The sequence below is a fragment of the Mus musculus genome, chromosome 17 (assembly GCF_000001635.26).
Source record: "Mus musculus strain C57BL/6J chromosome 17, GRCm38.p6 C57BL/6J".
In the NCBI taxonomy this organism is placed as follows: Eukaryota; Metazoa; Chordata; class Mammalia; order Rodentia; family Muridae; genus Mus; species Mus musculus.
In genome coordinates this window covers 33,655,287-33,674,103 of record NC_000083.6, presented here as the reverse complement: position 1 = coordinate 33,674,103, position 18,817 = coordinate 33,655,287, and the positions used below count along the sequence as shown (strand labels likewise).

The window sequence follows — 18,817 nt, the reverse complement described above, 5'->3', positions numbered from 1 at the left end:
GGGAGCTAGCAGTGTGAGGTGGGGCAGCTGCCACTCAGGCAGGACTTAGCAGTACTGGTGAATAAATACTTGCCCAGTTTGAGGAAGAAAGAAAAGTCAGTGATACAGTTTACTTTCAAATCCTAGTTTAGCAGCAGTCAGTTTACTTTGTATAACCAAAGATTTCTTTAAGCCTTTAATCCTTCCACTCTTATTTAATGATCATAACTTTGAGTAAATTTCAGATTGCTGCTGACAGAAAACTGAGGCCCAGAGGGCAGGTGTAGCCCAATAGAAAACCTCTCCTGTTTCTTTGCAATATGCATTGTGGGTTAAATGAGACAAAACTGCTTTCAGTTTAAATGACGTTCGTATCCAGTCTATTCTTCATATTTTCCTGTTGGAAATCGAGCTGTTATTTTGCAAGACCTGCTATGCAAAGAAAGCACTAGGTGTTTAAGTACTGCTGCTGAGCCCTAGCAGCACAGCCTGTGAAGCTTTCTTATGTGGTCTCTGTAGTAGAAAGTTTTCTTACCCTCTGTAAGTCTGAATTTGGCTTAGTCAGTTTCTTTCTGATCTGTCTATAAGTCAGCTCCTTGTTGTATAGAGTAGTTTGCCATATTTGAAGTTGTCTTTTTTTTTTTTCTTCTTCTTCTTCTTTTCCTTTTGAGACAGGGCTTCACTGTATTAGACCAGAGAGACCTTGAGAGCCACCTCCCTTCAAGGGGCTAAAGGCATGCTCCCACCTGAAGTTGTCTATAGAGAAACTTTCTGGACCATGCAATTTTCCCTTAGGTTGACTTAGTATTGACCATTATGATACAAAAAAGCATGTTCAACAGTGTGTCCTGCTTTCTTTCATGTACATATTCCATTTTTTTTTAAAAAAAAAAAGGATCCAGGTATGGTAGCACACCCATGTAATCTCCAGCATGTTGGGAGGTGAACACAGAAGGATTGGGCATTTAGAGGCAAGTCTAAGCTACATGAGACTTTGCCTTAAAAACATGGACTTGTTCTGTAGGTAAAGGTGTTTGCTGTACATGCATAAAGTCTAGCTTGAATTCCCCATATCAGTACAGTAATCTTACTGGTCCTACAAGGAGATAATAGCAGACTTCTCAGAGGCTCACAAGCCAGCTACATTGGTGTATGCAGAGGCAAAAATGAGAGTGCCTTAATCAATGTGGGGAGGCATGGACTGATATACCTAAGGTTGTCCACTGACCTCTACAGTGGTGTCATGGAACACACGCGCCATCTCATACGACTATGTACATGTATATACAAATACAAAGATTCCAAAAAAAGATGAAAGAAAGATCCTAAGTCCAATCCCTAGCATACAAGCACACATCCGTATTCTCTTCAGTAAAGCTTTAGTTTCTTTATTCTTTTATTTCTTTTTCAGTTTCTTCTTTTATTTAGATACTTTGAAATTTAAAGGTACAGTAGACTTGTCTTAGAAGTCTACTCTTGGGATTCTGTGGAATCCAGGTTGGTGATCAAGGAACATGTTTCATTAGCTAGGAGTTCCACTTGTGTGGCTGCTGTTGTCATTTAATTTACCTCCTGACTGCATACTAGTACAAAAAATGAAACAGCCTTTTTAAAGCTTTCGTGGGGGCTGGAGAGATGGCTTAGTGGTTAAGAGCACTGACTGCTCTTCTGAAGATCCTGAGTTCAATTCCCAGCAACCACATGGTGGCTCACAACCATTCGTAATGAGATCTGACTCCCTCTTCTAGAGTGTCTGAAGATAGCTACAGTGTAATCCTATAATAAATAATTAAATCTTTTTTAAAAAACAAAAAACTTTTAAAGCTTTCATGATTATCTTCCTCTATAGATATGAATTACAAACAGTTGGCAGATTCCCTAAAAGTAACCAGATGAAGTCTTTCAGGGTATCAAGATTGGAATGTTTCAAACTTGTGTCGTGTATGATTATGCTGATTGTACCTCAGTATAGAAATACTTAATTCTGGGCCACAGGAAATATTTCTAAGAGGGATATCATTTTTTAATCAAATTTTTAGTGCACAGAATTGAAGCTGGAGGTGTCTCATTACTAGAATGTCTAGTGGGAAAAGCTGCAATTTTCTTAACTTGGTATATTGTTAAATGGTTATGACTGTGGAAAAAGTTTGTTTTGGACTTGTTGTTTTCTAGGTTGCAATTAACATTGTTTTGGATAAAGTGTCTTTGGACACAAACTAGAAATTTCAAATGCAATAGTCCTTGGATTCTGACAAACTTAAAAGTTGTCTTGAGGTTGATATAGTGATTCTTTTATTTAAGGGCAGTAGTCACAGCTGGTAGGAAATAAACTTGGAATTTCTTCACTGGTTTGACACTAGGCATTTTCATCAGTGGAGATAAGAGCTGTTGGTCATTGAATGGCTGCTGCTGTTGAAATAAATGGCTTTTTAAAATGGCGTTAGAAGTGGTCATGGAGTTATGGAACTGTTTTTAACTATTGAAAGGGTAACATAAAGCCAACCTGTACAACTGTCACTTGGCTATGATCAGTTTTTTGTTTGTTTGTTTGTTTGTTTGCCTGCATAAAGTATGTACTCAAAGTCAAATGTAATGGCCTCTTCTATTTCCTCCCCACACCCCCTTTGCACTGATTCTCTTTGTTTTGTGCAAAGTACCAGTTTTGTAACATTTCAGGAAAGGACTAGGAGGATGAGGCTATAAAGTTTAAACGTTGAACACTTGGCCTTCAACCGCTCACTGTGCAACTCCATTAATAAATGCACCCTTAAAATGTTCACATGTGTTTGTGAAATAATTATATTTTGTTATCCATTTGAATCTTTGTGTATTTGAAACATTCTAATTCTAATGTCCTTCGAACAAAGGAGTTGTTAGCAGGGAAGGCCAATCAAGGCCATTAATGAGTCATGTTTACCTAGGCACTGCTGAACCTAAGTGAGCTGAAGGCTTTAATCATCCTTCTAAGGAAGGAGTGAGTGATTCCTAAGAATTCCCCCATCTCTCTTTTTTAAACTTTGGAAAATGGATTTAGATGTTTTCTACAAGTTAATGCTTTGAGCCATCTTCAAGTTCAGCAGCCATTTTGGTGGTTGTCTAGATGATTCTAACATCTGGTTCTGGTGGTCATGAATTGGCAATCCAAACCTTGAGGAAAATCTGCAGAAATTTTGAAAATCTGCTATTTTTTCCATTGCATGTAGCTTAGACTCGTTGTACTGTTTAACTGTCTTGTTGCCAACTGGACCCCAAACTTGAATTTTTACCCTCTGACAGGGATTTTTAAAACTGGAAAGAATAAAGCCTGATGCTATTCTGATTTAACAATTGAATAGCCAATATTCTTCCAAACCATGGTGTCTTGAACTGTATGCAAAATATAGCTATAGAATTTGAGGAGCCCAGTACAAAATGAGAGGCTGCTTGTTAACTCTAGAAATTTCAAGAACATGGTTCAGGCTAAAAATCTGACCTGTTACACAGTTTGTACACACAGAGCTGGCCCTGAAGTTGTATCTATATGCCATTTGGTTTATGTATAGGCACATTCTTGTATTTGTGACTTATGAGCTCAGTTTAGTGGCATTGTGATGTGTGTGCTGTTTATCTCGACTTCACCAGTAAGAGTATATCTGCAAAAACATCTTTTCTTCCTTCCCTCGAAAGTGAATCTTGCAGAATTCTTTCCTGTAGATTTGGATTGCCTCTAGTCATGAGTGAGCATTATAGACAGGGAAATTGATAATGGAAATCAGTGGAAGTAGTGTGCTTGTGGTGGGAGGAAAATCAAGGACATATTGTTAATGAGTTTTCACCTATTTTACTGCACACCTGTAATGCCTAGTTTGGTGGTTTAGAGAATATGGAGTGTTTCTGGGCTTTCTTATAAGGCAGAGGCTCCATACAAGGTTGCTGATGATTGTTCTAAATTCCCATTGTTTTCTTGGCTTTTCTCCCTTGGTTTATGTGTCGTCTGGAAACTGATTTGTAGTTGGTGAGGTAACATACGTGGAGCTCTTAATGGACGCTGAAGGAAAGTCAAGGGTAAGTGTCTGAGAGAATTTCTTCTGTGGATTTACTACATGACAAATGTAACTGTATGGTGGCGTGGACTCGAATGAAATCAGGAAGGCAGTGAGTGCTCATGTTACTGTAGCCATGTTTGATTTTTGCCAACATTCCAGTAGGGTGGGAGGGGGCTTGCAAACAGGAGTCCCGCTTTTCCAAATGGCTGGCCAAAGAGCTTTCTGGTATTCTGTTTGGATGCCCAATTTGGATAACTGGGGACCAATAGCAGCATTGTCTCTTTGTTTAACAGGAATTGGCTGTGTGTGAATTATGCATGGAATTTTAGTGGTGGTATAATTAAAGTAAAAGTGTGTTCTTGTCTAGAAAATGTTACTCTTGGTTGTTTGCTGATTTGAAAGTTGTGTGAACCAAAGATTCTGAAAAGTAGCCTCTGTGCCAGTAAATTGTAAACCACACCTTACAAACCTGAATGTTCAAACTTGGCCTAGTTTAATGAGAACATAAACTATGTTCTGTTGTGTAATAGAATGGCTTAGAATAATCAAAAGGAGGATTTTAGTTTATGGAAAGGATGGATTTATTTAGTAGGAGTATGGTAAGGATTGATTGAGTATAAAGGGAAGCAGATCAAAAGTTTGTGTGATTTCTTGGAGAACCTGATTAGGTCTGCTCAGGAGCTTTAGTGCAGTGCTGGTAATGTGTAGGAAGAGGAGATTAAGGAGCCCAGCTTTTTACAAGGAAGGCTAGGTCATGCACTTCTGTCAGCTTCCCCTTAGAAGGATTAATTTTAAAAATCTTCAACTTTTGTTACGTACATCATATCTTTTAATTTGTTCCTGCCATTGATATTTACTGTTTGTGTTTTTTGTTTTTTCTTTCCCCCCTTGCTCATCTGACTGGTCTGTGGCGTCTTTCAAAGGGATGTGCGTAAGTATTACTTACTTATACTTACTGGCATTTGAGTTTTTCAAGTTGTAGGACTGGTTTTATTCATTTTTTTTTGACTTTTTTTTATAGTGTTGTTGAATTCAAGATGGAGGAGAGCATGAAAAAAGCTGCTGAAGTTCTAAACAAGCATAGTCTGAGTGGAAGGCCACTGAAAGTCAAGGAAGTGAGCTCTTTTTTTTCCTTCTTTTTCCTTGGTGGTAGTAATGGAACCCAAGGCCTTGTACATACTAAGAAAACAGTATACTACTGAATTATATTCCCAACTCAAAAAGTAAGGTATAATTGTTTGATTAGGATAAGAATGGTCTTTGACTAGAATGTACTGAGTAGACAAACTTATTGTTTTTGGTTTATTTGGTTTTTTGTTCTTTTAAGACAGGCCCTGTAGTCAAGATTGACCTTGATCTTTCTTTCTTTGTCTTTTAATTGCTATGTACTCAGTCTGATGTTTTAATAGAAGATAGTGACTTTGTAATAGCAGATCCTGAGTAACCTGAGCTGACCACTCTTCAATCCTTGCTGTCTTAGAAATACAAAACCTGAGCCTCTGGATTTTAGAATTGGAATTGTGTTAGGAAGTCTTTATATCCACCAACCAGAACACTATTCTCTTTTGTTGCCCATCTGTTTTGTTGTTGTTGTTGTTTCTGGTGGTCTCAGCTTCCTAAGTGTTATGATTGCAGTGATGTGTCACTGAACACCTGCCTCTTTATTTTTGTCTATGTAGTATGTACCTATGTGTACACATGTGTGTACAGGTGGCCATGCTAGTAGTGAATGTTTTTCTTCCTCAGTCTCTCTACCTTAGATTTTGAGATAGGTGCTTTCACTAAACCTGGCCTCACTGTTGAAGCTAGACTGGTGGGCCAGTGGATTGCTTTCCCATTCCCTTCCTAGATGTGCGTGCCCCACAACCCCAGCTTTTTTTTTTTCCCCCCTTGGGTGACTGAGGATCTGAGCTCGGGTATTAATGCTTATTTATTTACCTGCTGAGCCATCTTATCCCTCTTTGAATTTTATAAAATGAATGTATTCATCTTTATTAAATCCAAACCATGGGGTTTTTATTTGTTTCATTGTTTGTTTTTGTGGTGGTGGCGGAAAAGATTGAACCCAGGGCTTTGTGCCTACAAGATTGCCACTATACTTTTTTTTTCTATAGAAGGATATTTTATTAACTGCCAAATATTATTTGCCTCCTTGACTGTGTGTGTATTTGGGGAACAGTGTTAAAATATCTGAAATTAGTTCTTTGCTGTGTATCCCAGGGTAATTTATAACTCATGATCCTCCTGCCTTAGCTGCCTGAGTGTGTAGATTAAAGGCAGCTCTTTTAGACCTTTTCCTTTTGGAAGAATACAGCATATTTGAGACTCTGAGGAAAGCATGGTCAGGTATAAGTCAGTTCTTACGTGTTAATGGTAAATTGAAGAGGCAGGCTTCAGGAATTGGGTCACGCTGTAAAGATGGCTCAGTGGTTGGGAGTGCTTTTTGCTTTTCCAGAGAGGATCTGCATTTGATTTCCAGCACTCAAGCAGGAAATACACAGTGCACGTACATGTGCTGTATACCTCTATATGGACACATAGACACAGATAAGAGTAAGATAGATAGTCATGCCAGCATCAAATTTCCATAAGTCTGTTCAGGTACTGATACACAGCATTGACTGTACTTGAATGCCAACACTGGTGCCCTTGAAGGGTTTAGGGAACCTTGGATTATAGAATGATGATTTAAGACTTTGTGAAAAATCATTGATGAGTTTTACATAAGTAACACTAATTAGTAAGAGTCATGCCCATGAAGATCTTGTTTCAATCTGGCATTTTTAACTCTGGTCAGCCAATCCTTTATCCCTTACCCGTTCATTTTAGTTAAAATTGAAGATTGTTTTTAGATTTTTAGTTTTATGCTTTTTGTTTCTGAACTGTTGCTCTTCCTAGAACTCTTCTTGTTGCTGTGGTTTATTTCATTTGTTAATAATTAGAGAAATACCTTTCAAACTGTCTGTTGGTCTGCAGATTTTTGTTTGCTTTTTTTGGTGTTGGTAATGGGAGTGGCTGGTGTATACTGTGCCGTATGATAAGGTCTGCCACTCTAAGTCGTATCCAAAGACAGACTTCGAGTACACAGCAAGAGGTACCAGACTGGACTGTGACAGAGCCCTCCCTGAAGCTTTTTACTTCAGCTTTGACCTTGAGCTGCTGTAGCAATCCTGAGAATTAAGGTTACAGACCTTTACCACCACTGCTACTGTGCTTTACTGGGAGCCTTTTTTATTTTATTTGTTTAATGATTGGGGGTAGGGATTGTACTTAGGAATACTAGGCAGAAACTCTATCACTGAGCTGCACCTCAGCAGACGAGAGCCTCTGTAGTGGTGAAGGCAGCAGTTCCACTAGTTTCTGCAAGCCTACTTCTGACCTACTTCTAGCTGTAACGCTTTATGCTTTTTTCAGGATCCTGATGGTGAACATGCAAGGAGAGCAATGCAAAAGGTGATGGCTACGACTGGTGGGATGGGTATGGGACCAGGTGGCCCAGGAATGATTAATATCCCACCCAGTATCCTAAATAATCCTAACATCCCAAATGAGATTATCCATGCATTACAGGCTGGAAGACTTGGAAGCACAGTATTTGTAGCAAATGTAAGTAAATGGGAACATTCTCTAAAATAGAAAAATAGGGAGGGACGGAAATAATGTGAAAATAGTGTGCATTTAATTTTAAATAAAATGAAAACAAATTAGAAAAATGTACAAAACACTTTATATTGATTGTATCACTGTTATACGAGTAATTTAAGTTAGACTTATGGTAGATAGCTTGTTTTCATTTTAAGTAGGCCTTCTACTTTGTTCTTGTGACCACTGCATTTGTGGCTTCAGGATTCACCTCAGTCCTATTAGGGTCTTGTTTCCTAAGGCTTTCTGATGCTACAGAGGCAGTAGCTGGGTACGCGTCCTTAATTGGGGTTTATTTAGGTAAAGGGAAGAATGGATAGACCATCAATATTTTCACATTTTTTTTGTATCTAGAGTAAATGGTGATATTTTTATTCTCTGCAAGGACAAATACTTTTAGAACTGAGTGGGTTCACAAGTTAAAAGGGGGGAAAGACTTAAAAGGAGAGTGACTTTTTGGGATTTTCAAGACAGTTTCTCAGTGGTGTTGCATTGGTGGGCCTTTGGCTCAAGAGATCTACCTGCCTTTGCCTTCTCTGTGCTGAGATTAAAGGCAGGTACCACCACCATCCTGCTGACTTTTTTAAGTATGAGGGGGAAAGCTTGTTAAATGTGAGGAGACTTATTCTGTTCCATTTAAGAAGAGAGGCAATAAATAGCAGAGTTAAGGCCCAGTTTTGCAGTCCTATTTAAAAATTCAACTGAAGTTAATTTTCTTGTAAAGTCAGTCAAAGCAATCTTAATATAGTAAAAGTGTGTCTTTTTCCCCAGAGAAGTTTACCTTGAAGTTTTCACCTTCTTCTTTCACCTAGCTGGATTATAAAGTTGGCTGGAAGAAACTGAAGGAAGTATTTAGTATGGCTGGTGTGGTGGTCCGAGCAGACATTCTGGAAGATAAAGATGGGAAAAGTCGTGGAATAGGCATTGTGACTTTTGAACAGTCCATTGAAGCTGTGCAAGCAATATGTATCCTTTTGTGGGAATTCAGCTCATGGCAAACAGTGCCCCCAGCACTGTTAGGCAATAGCATACCTAGGTATATTACGACAACAAGGTAGAAGTAACTATTTTCTCTGTGACTAGAGTAAATAGATTACTATGGAATCTGAAATTTTTCTGGAGTAGAACACAGATGGATAAAAGGTGTGGTTGTATCATAGACACATGCTATGAATGGTCTTTTCTTTTCAGAGGAGTTTAGGAAATAAACCATTTATGAGAACTGAGGGTTTTTCTTTTTTTCTTTTTCTTTTTGGTTTTTTTTTTCCAGACAGGGTTTCTGTGTGTAGCACTGGCTGTCCTAGAACTCACTCTGTAGACCAGGCTGGCCTCGAACTCAGAAATTCGCCTGTCTCTGCCTCCCAAGTGCTGGGATCAAAGGCGTGCGCCACCACGCCCGGTAGAACTGAGGCTTTTATTTCTTTATAATATATCCTTATGGACTCTGTCTGTTGTAGAGAGACGTTGTTTGAAGAGATCCCTTTCCTTGCTGTAGGCTTGCCCTCGGGTTACATCTTTTTAATTACAGTGAGTATGTCACACATAACTACAGAAATTAAACTCAGGAGACTATTACTGGTTGCTTTACCCAGAAAACATGATATTTCAGAAATACTAAAGACTCTTGGTCTGTTGAACACATAGATAACTGCTTTAACTAATTACCAGAAGCATTTTGCAGTGTAAAGTCATTACTAAAACTTCATACCTAGAGAGTTGAAATTTCTTATGAGTTCACTGGTAGCTATGGAGGTGTTACCTTTTTAACATTTTATATGGTATGCTTTAACAGTTGTTAGAAATAGCCTTAATTGTAATACCAGCTATGTTTAATGGCCAGTTGCTGTTTGATAGACCGATGCACGTCAAGATGGTAAGTTACTAGGATCACTTTCTTTGTAATGTGTTCAAGTAAGCTAGGAAAAATGTAGAATTACTAAAACTGTATCTAGCCCTTAAACTAAACCTGTTATTTAGTAGGCTGCAGAGTGATGAGTCTCTCTGCTCATGGAAGTTGTTTTCTGTACATTCCTGCCTGGTTGATTATTACTGTTAACTCCTATGTTCAGGAAGCCCATTGAGTATCCTGCGTGAGCTACAAAGAATCAGCTACAAAGGATCTTTAGCATAGAACTCCAGTTTTCAAAGTATAACATACAGTGCTTGGTTAGTATAATGAACAGGTATTTGATTCAGACAGCTTTTAAAGGTCTGTTGGAGTTCAGTCTTAATAAACAGTAACCCTACTATAACATTGCCAAAGATAATAATTTATAGAAACAGTATTAGAAGATATTGAGGCCAGTCTGGGTTAGGATTCAGATTCAGGAATAAAATAAAAGGAGCTATAAATTTTGTTATTTGAAGGAGTTTAAGTCTTTGAATAGCTAATGGATTCATAAGACTCAAAAACAAAAAAAAAAAAAAAAAATTAAAAGAGGGGCTGGAAAGTTGGCTCAGCTATTCTTCCATAAGACCCCGTTTTAGTTCTAGCACCCACATGACAGCTCACCACTGTCTGTAACAATAGTTCCAACACCTTCAGACAGATACACATGTAGGGTAAAAAAGCAATGCACATAAGATAAACAAACAAAAAAAAGAAATGATGTTTTGAGCCTCACTAGTACTTATTGCTCAGGTTCTGCTCTACATACCCAATAATACAAATGTATATTTATCCTTCCTGTTGGCATAGAAGATAAAATACCTCTCAAATACCTCTTTGTGTTTGATATAATTATTCTGTGCCATGGCTATGTCATAGTTTATTTATATTTAACTAGTTAACTTGTTTGTTTAGTTTAAATTTTTGCTTTTTCCCTGGTGCTAGGGACTGGACACAGGGCCTTGTATGTGATAGGCAGGTGTTTTATCTCTGGGCTACATCTGCAAACCTGTCTTTGTTATTATTGTTTGTTTGTCTTTTGTTTCATTTTTTTTGTGACAGTTTTGTGTAATGTAAACTATCCTAGAACTTGCTGTGTATCCCAAAGCTGGCCTTGAATTCCTGATCCTTTTGTGTAAGTCTCTCAAATATTGGGATTACAGGTGTGCAGCACACACACAGTACCTGACCTCTTTGGTTCTTTGTTGTGGTAATTGTTTCTCATCTTTTGCTATTGGTGCTCCAGTGGAGATTAAGATCTTTTTTCTTTTTCTTTTTTTCCAGGATGAGAGGGCTTTACCAAAGGGAGACTTTTTTCCTCCTGAACGCCCACAGCAACTTCCCCGTGAGTATATGAATTATACTAAATAGAAACTGTTCCAGTTAAATTTATACTTGCAGTTGTGGAAAGTTACCCTGGGGATTCTTGTGATCTGTTTGTCCTGTCACCACCCCACCCTACACAGGTTGCACTATGTAGCCTTGGATAGCCTGGAACTCACAGAGATCTGCTTGCCTCTGCCTCCTTAGTGCTGGGATTAATGGTGTGCACTGTATCGTGCATGTCTTGATTAGTCGTTTTCTATAGGTTTTTCAGGATAAGAAATGAGTAAAGAAATTTACGACTTAAGAGTAAATTTGATAGTGGCACTGGCTCAGAGGATAAAGGCATCTTATGCAAAACCTGATGACTAGAGTTTAACCCCTGGCACCCACGTGCTCGAGGGAGAGAATGAGTCCTTCAAGTTGTCCTCTGACCTCTATTCGTGTGTGGCTTTGTTGGAGATGATAAGTCACTGGGGCAGGCTTCAAGATTTCATAGGCCCACAATATCCACAGTTAACTCTCTGCTTTGTCTTTGTAAAAATGTTAGCTTTTTGGCAGTGGTGGCGCACGCCTTTAATCCCAGCACTCAGGAGGCAGGCGGATTTCTGAGTTCAAGGCCAGCCTGGTCTACAGAGTGAGTTCCAGGACAGCCAGGGCTACACAGAGAAATCCTGTTTTTTTTTTTGGGGGGGGGGGGCTTTTTTTTTTCTTCTTTTTTTTATTTTTTGGTTTTTCCGAGACAGGGTTTCTCTGTGTAGCCCTGGCTGTCCTGGAACTCACTCTGTAGACCAGGCTGGCCTCGAACTCAGAAATCCGCCTGCCTCTGCCTCCTGAGTGCTGGGATTAAAGGCGTGCGCCACCACACCCGGCTTTTTTTTTTTTTTTTTTCTTCTTTTCTTTTCTGAAGTTAGCTTTTAATTACTTTTCTAGTACCATGCCTGCCTTTCTGTCGCCATGCTCCCTGCCATGATGGTCAGGGAGTCTAACTCCTGGAACCATGAGCTCCATACTAATCTTTTTTTAATGAGTTGCCTTGGTCCTGGTATCTTGTCTTATCACAGCATTAGGAAAGTAACACATCGTGTTTCTCTGTTGCAGACACTTTTAAAGAAGGGCTCTTGGATTATACAGGCTGTCCAGATATAGAGAGCAAAATTATACAGTTTGAAAGTGTCTTGGAGTAGATGGGTGGTTAAACAAATTGAATAAATGCCAAGTTGAGCTGGATTTTGCTGTATAGTCAGTCTATCAGTATCCCTTTTAGGTGTATTCTAAGGACTAAACCTAATGTCCACATGAAGAAATGACATAAATGCTTAGAACAGCGTGTCTCATTAGTCAAAAAGTCAAGCCAGACTTGTTGGTAGTCTAAAGCAGGCAAATATGAGTTCAATGATGGTCTGAGTACACAGGTAGATGTTATTTTAAAAGGGAAGGGAGAATGTTGGAACTGATTCATTAATTTATGTATAGATAACTAAAATTTGGCAAAATCGGTTGATTAGTCAAAAGGGGGTGGGGGTGGAGCCACAATTTGGAAGAGATAAACCTTGTTTCCAACTGTGGGCAATGCCCAGAACAGGTGGGTCTAAAAGGCAGAAGATAGTTCCATGGTGCTGAGGAGAGAGCTGACTGCTATTGGAGATGAGGTTTTTAAAGTGATGAGAAAGTTAATGAAATTGTGATAATTGCTAGCTTGAAAGGGCCTGTAGCTTTAAGAATAGGTCAAAAAAATGCAGATATAGTGATTGAACACTTAGCAAAGGTTAGTCAGATTACCCAGTAGCAAAAAAGGGGTCAGGGAGACAGGAGATGGCTTGTCTGTTGAAAGGACAATATTTCCTTACTACCTGTCTGCAAGCAGGTGGTCACTTAACATGCTTGTTGTGGTTCTTGTTGATGCTTGTGCTAGAGGTAAAGGAGCACTGAGCCCCAGGGAACCTATTATCCCTGGTTCTTGGTCTCTTGGTATGACTCAAAGGGTTGACCTCAGAGCTTTGAGTACATTGGAATAATAACCCTTGGTGACTTATTGGAGTTGTTGCCATGCAATTAAAAACCTACTTGATAGATTAAGTACCTAGAGCCTGTTGAGGTTTTTTGTTGTTCGTTATCTTGGTTTAAGTGTCAGGCCTCAGTGGCTCTTTCCGATACCAGTCTGCATTTCTTGTTTCTTTAGTTGTGTTTGTAGAGCATAGCAGTGAGGATGTGCTGGATATCAATTTAGTAATTCTTGAGGTGCTAGCACACATCTGTGATGCCAGCATTCAGAGGGTGGAGGCAAGATGATCTTAAGTTGGAAGCCAGCCTTGGGCTGCATAATAAGACCTTGTTTTTAAAAGAAGGGGGCAAAGAGGGCAGGGGAGAGAGAAAGGTTAGATTTCTTTAGGGATAAAAAACAAACAAAAAACTGGGATGGGGCTCAGGCAGGGACATGTGGATCTTTGTAAGTTTGAGGCCAGAGAGGGCTACATAGTGGTACTATATATATTATTTTATTTGTTTCTTTAGTGCATTCATTTTGTGTGTGTATCTCTGTGTATGCATGTTAATGTGCAGATGCTTGAAGGTCATAGGGCAAATGAATGCACCAGCTTTCTCTACCATAGGTTCTGGAGGTAGAATTCGGGATTGGGAGTAAGGTCCTTAACCTTAAGTCATCTTGCCAGCCTGCGAACTGACTTTTTAGCTGCCCTTGTTGTGTAGGTACATATTTCATACTCCAGTCTCTGACTGTATGTCCAAAGCTGCACCTTCAGAAAGAGGGACACTCACAGGGATGCAGGTGTGTAGGTGTTGAAGTCAAGTCAGGCCCTGGGCTTGCTTGGTCTAGGGGTAAAGCACGGCAGCTAGAATATACCAGTTGTCTGCGGGTCACCATGTTTTCAGAAAGGGAAGCCATATTCTTGACTTTCTCTGCTTCTTTCAGATGGACTTGGTGGTATTGGCATGGGATTAGGACCTGGAGGTCAGCCTATTGATGCCAACCATCTGAGCAAAGGCATTGGAATGGGAAACCTAGGACCTGCAGGTGAGAATTGTAGTGGGGATAAATGGGGAAAATTGAATTTATTAAAAGCCACTATTAGTGCACTTGAAATCTGGAGATTTTCAAATATGATTAATGCACTTTCGACAAAATCCCCTTTTCATCTCAGCCTCGTGTCCACAAAAGCAGTGTTGTTTTTATTGAGTTGAGTTTGTGTTTTAAGCCACTGTGCCTCTTCATCTTAGTCATGATGACTTTTGAGCGGACAAGGAAGAGCGTTGGTCTTGTTCACGGTCACACTGAGCACAGTGCAGCCGCTGACTGCAGAACCACAGCTCTGCCGCTGGTATTTCAAGCCTGCCCAGAAGACCATTTTGCACCTGATGTTGACAGGACTTTTTCCATAAGTATAATAAGCATTGATAAAATAAAAGGAATTTGAAAAGCTTTTATGAATGACAAAACTCATGGGACACAAGGAAAAATGGATAGTTGTCTTTGTTCAGGAAGACAAGGAAACACGAGTGAAAGCTTAGCTGCGTGTGTGTTTAAGTTTCTGTGTACTGTGGTTCTGTGCCGTTAAGACACACTTCATTCTTTTGGATCTAGACTTGGACTTTTCGTAGACACATTGGAAACGGTGATGTGGATGCTCTGCCTCACCACTGTCACTCTTGCATATCCCTGATATCATGGCTCTACCAGCCTCAGCACACTTTATTTAATTGGGGCTGGGGGAGGGACTATGTGTAGCTTAGAAACTGCTTTATTATTATTTAAATTTTTGCTTTTAATATTTATTAAACATCTTTCTGTTCTACAACATTTTAAAACAGTAACTTTACATAGTTTGTGTCTGAGTGTTATATTTTATATTTAATATTGTCTAGCTTGGTCATGTAATAAAGATTACATGGCCTCCAATTTTTTTTTTAAAGATGTATACATTTATTATATGTAAGTATACTGTAGCTGATACTGTATCTGTCTTCAGACACTCCAGAAGAGGGCATCAGATCTCATTACGGATGGTTGTGAGCCATCATGTGGTTGCTGGGATTTGAATTCAAGACCTTTGGAAGAGCAGTCAGTGCTCTTAACCACTGAGCCATCTCTCCAGCCCCATGGCCTCCAATTTTAATCCACATTTAAACTTACTCTGTTAAAAGCTTTTGTTTGAAAAACAATCTTGACAGTTGAAATAGTGGCCATCCCACCTTTGAAATGTAGTAACATCAAAGATTTTTTTAAAATTCATTGGTTTGGAATTTTGTGCTTTTAAAGTTTAAGTATTACTGTTTTGATTTAAAGTTTGTTCGCATTGACTTTCTCTTTTAAAGGGATGGGAATGGAAGGCATAGGATTTGGAATAAATAAAATTGGAGGTAAGAAATTTAAAATAAAGTAATATGTAATCAAAGTGTTTTCCCCTCATTTTCCTTATCTTTGAAACCCTGCATGTGCATTCTTCCTTTGGTTTCTAGAAGTCTGAGTCTAAGAATTACTTTGCCTATCATTCTAGTGGGTGTCTGTTGCCTTGGTTCTGGCTTTCTCTCTAACTAGCTCTGTGACCTTGGGCAAATTGCTTTCTCTCTCTGTATTGCTTGTGTATTCATGAGGCTTGAATCAAGCCAAGTTTTAAAAAAGGAAGTCATCTTTTTTCCTCACCCTAAAGCTCTAAAACTTTGTATATTCATAACGTAATGCCAAAAGTGAAATATAAAACAGTTTTCCTTGCCTGATGATGTGAGCAGGCTTGTTGGGATGACATTACATACTTTTCTTTTAGGCATGGAAGGACCCTTTGGTGGTGGTATGGAAAACATGGGCCGATTTGGATCCGGGATGAACATGGGCCGAATAAATGGTAAGAATGGCATTTCTTCCTGCTGTGTCTTGTCTACTCTTTGATAGTTGAGGACTTCTTGTCCTTTTGTCCCATTTGTTTTTCTACTTAATCACATACCTGGTTGTGAAGAGATGTAGGAAAGCTATATTGTCAGTAATGCAGAGACAGTGGTTTACATTTCCAATGAACTGAGTTTTGTTCTCAAGAGTCCACATGGTTGAAGAAGAAAACCTGAATTCTGCCGGTTGTCCTATGGTAACTTAGCACATGCACATCTAAACAAACAATGGAAAAATCCTAGCCCAGCCTGCTTCCGTATCTCTAATTGTTTACTTCCTTGAAAGGATAAGTCTGTGAACTGCATGCAAGCACACTTACAGTTCTACACTAAAAGGTACATTCACAGTACCAATTTGCCAGATATTCCCGAGGAGTGAAATAATACTGTTTTTATTTCCCCTCAATCTGGGCTTAGAACCCAGTGCCTCATGCATGTCAGATAGACATGCATACCATGGATTTCTACTCCCCTGTCTATCTATCTAATACTACTGGATTTTCCTATAACTTCTCAGTAGAGAAGAAAAGCAAAGTAATACATATTTGAATCTTGCATGAGCGAGACGGATGTATATATATATACAGGAATAAAATAGATAGTGGTTGGAGTCATACAAGACTTTTGGTTTTTTCGAGACAGGGTTTCTCTGTATAGTCCTGGCTGTCCTAGAACTCACTTTGCAGACCAAGCTGGCCTCAAACTCAGAAATCCGCCTGCCTCTGCCTCCCAAGTGCTGGGATTAAAGGTGTGCGCCACCACCGCCCAGCAACTCTTTTTTTTTTTTTTTAATGAAGTTTATTTTATGCGTATGAGTGAGGGCTGGTGTATAAGTATATCATAAGCATGCCTGTTGCTTTTGAGGTCAGAAGAGGCTACTGGAACCCCCAAAACTGGAACAGACAGTTGTGAGCCTCTGTGGGTACTAGGAACCAAACCCAGATTGTCTGCTCTTAACCACTGAGCCATCTCTCCAGCCCCATGAAAGACTATCTTGGGCAGGTATTAAATGTGGTTGGCCTTTCCCTCACAGAACTTCAACATTTTTAAGACATTCCAAAGGATAGGATGACATAGTTCTCAACAATATTACAGTGATATAAAGAACAAATGGATAGAAGTTTGTACCCAGGTATATCTCTTCATTTGGTTTGCGCAGCCTTTGCCTCATGCTTGCCAGACATGTGAACTTGGCCAAGTTACTAAAGGGATTTTAGCCTCTTTATGAAAAGGCAGCAGTGGTTATGAGTAATCAGTGATGATATAACAGATTTTTTTTTTAAGGATTTATTTATTATATGTAAATACACTGTAGCTGTCTTCAGACACTCCAGAAGATGACATCAGATCTCATTACCGATGGTTGTGAGTCACCATGTGGTTGCTGGGAATTGAACTCAGGACCTTTGGAAGAGCAGTCAGTGCTCTTAACCACTGAGCCATCTCTCCAGCCCAATATAACAGCTTTTGGTAATGGATAAGAAGGTTCCATAGGCTCCATGTGGGCAGGGTCCACTTTGGGGCATAACAATACCATGACTTTTCCTGGGTATAGTCTGCTAATCTTCTTTCCAGTTGATAGTTGCTATGTTCTTTAAATGTTTAAAGGCCCTAGGAAGATTGTCTACATCGTTTAGCTAAGCATCCCAACTCTACAGTTGTTGTTTGGTTTGTAGACAGTGTCTTTTTTGAGATTTAGGAACTGCTGAAACTGTTTCCCAGTATTTGGTGGCTATTGTTGGGTGGAAACTTTTCTTCACTGCGTGGTTAGGGAACAAATGGTTTTCTTTGTAAATTTAGTTTTATATGTACAGGTGTTTGCCTGTGTATGGTCTGTGTAACAGTTTCATTACTGTTGCCCAAGGAGGCCAGAGAGAGTGTTGGATCTCATGGAACTGGAGTTACAGAATGTGAGCTGCCATGCTGGTGCTGGGAATTGAACCCATGATCTTCTGGAAAAACAGCCAGTGCTCTTAACAATCCCATAAATGGTTGTCTTAAATCTAACCTAGCTTGGGTGCATGTGAAGGTGCGCTTACTGCCTCTAACTTTATCTATTTAATCTAAACAGGCATGAGAGACAGAGAGGAGAGGAACATATGATATATGAAAGAGAAAGGGTTCTAGCATCCTATGGAGGGCTGAGGGAGGAGCAAGCAAAACCTAAGAGGAACAAAAATAGCATGAAGAAAGTTCCTGATTTCTTAATAAATAAAGAGTAAAGCTAGGTCAGTAATAATAAAGGCATCTAAGTCTGAAATGGGGAAAACTTAGTTTTTCCTGGACTTTGTCTTGATTATCTGACTAGTTCAGATTCTTTAACCTTTAAAATTTATGAGTGAGTTCAGACCTGTATCTGACTAGGATGATTGAATTTCCTATTGCTACAACTAATTTGTTTTGATATCTAAAATAGTACTTCATAAAAGATGTATTTTAAAACATGTCTATGGCAAAAAGAAAATGACATAATGTTATGTTATGAACCTTCCATCATTGCCATTCTGTTATCCCTCTCACATGTGTGACAAAGGTATCAACTGTTCCTGTCCTGAAGTGTCTATGAAGTTACTATGACAACAGGAACAGGTCCTGTTCTGACCTGGATGGAAACATTACCTTTAGGCCTTGCCACTGTTAATTAATACTATTACTTTCTAATTAATTCTATTTAGTCATTGAATTCCCTGCTACTGCTTGTGATCAAACACAAAGGAGTAGAACATTCTTTACCAAATAAAATAGTGAAGTTGAATTTTCAGAGTAATGGCCTGGATTGGTTTGGGTTTCCTTCAGTTTTTTATCTGTTACCCCTTCCTACACATTTTCCCTTTCCAATCATAGCAGTAGATCTTTGCACTTCTTGGTACTTTAAAAATAGGTTTGTGGTCCTTGATCTTGAATGCAGTTGAAAAGATGATAGCTATGAATGGCCAGGTGAGTGGTCTGATGAGTAGGTGTGTGAGAGCTTTTGTTTCCAGGCCCTAGGCAGCTATATCAGCAGCACATGAAGTATGCGTAGACCTAGAAAAGATTGTTCTTTACAACCAGTACATAAGCT

The 18,817-nt window shown here is 39.2% G+C and overlaps 1 protein-coding gene across 2 annotated transcripts in view; it reads left to right on the top strand.

Annotated features, from left to right (window-relative positions):
• Hnrnpm (heterogeneous nuclear ribonucleoprotein M) overlaps positions 1 to 18,817 on the top strand; it is a 39,226-nt gene that overhangs the window by 11,355 nt on the left and 9,054 nt on the right. The window contains exons 3-13 of one of the 2 annotated variants that reach the window (NM_001109913.1): positions 3,971 to 4,023; positions 4,928 to 4,935; positions 5,026 to 5,119; positions 7,419 to 7,457; positions 7,575 to 7,610; positions 8,459 to 8,612; positions 9,470 to 9,519; positions 10,819 to 10,879; positions 13,790 to 13,891; positions 15,190 to 15,234; positions 15,639 to 15,716. In NM_001109913.1, the coding sequence (NP_001103383.1) occupies positions 3,971 to 4,023; positions 4,928 to 4,935; positions 5,026 to 5,119; positions 7,419 to 7,457; positions 7,575 to 7,610; positions 8,459 to 8,612; positions 9,470 to 9,519; positions 10,819 to 10,879; positions 13,790 to 13,891; positions 15,190 to 15,234; positions 15,639 to 15,716 (720 nt within the window). Of the gene's footprint in view, positions 1 to 3,970; positions 4,024 to 4,927; positions 4,936 to 5,025; positions 5,120 to 7,418; positions 7,611 to 8,458; positions 8,613 to 9,469; positions 9,520 to 10,818; positions 10,880 to 13,789; positions 13,892 to 15,189; positions 15,235 to 15,638; positions 15,717 to 18,817 lie in introns of both variants that reach the window. The other variant, NM_029804.3, reaches the window with a different exon arrangement.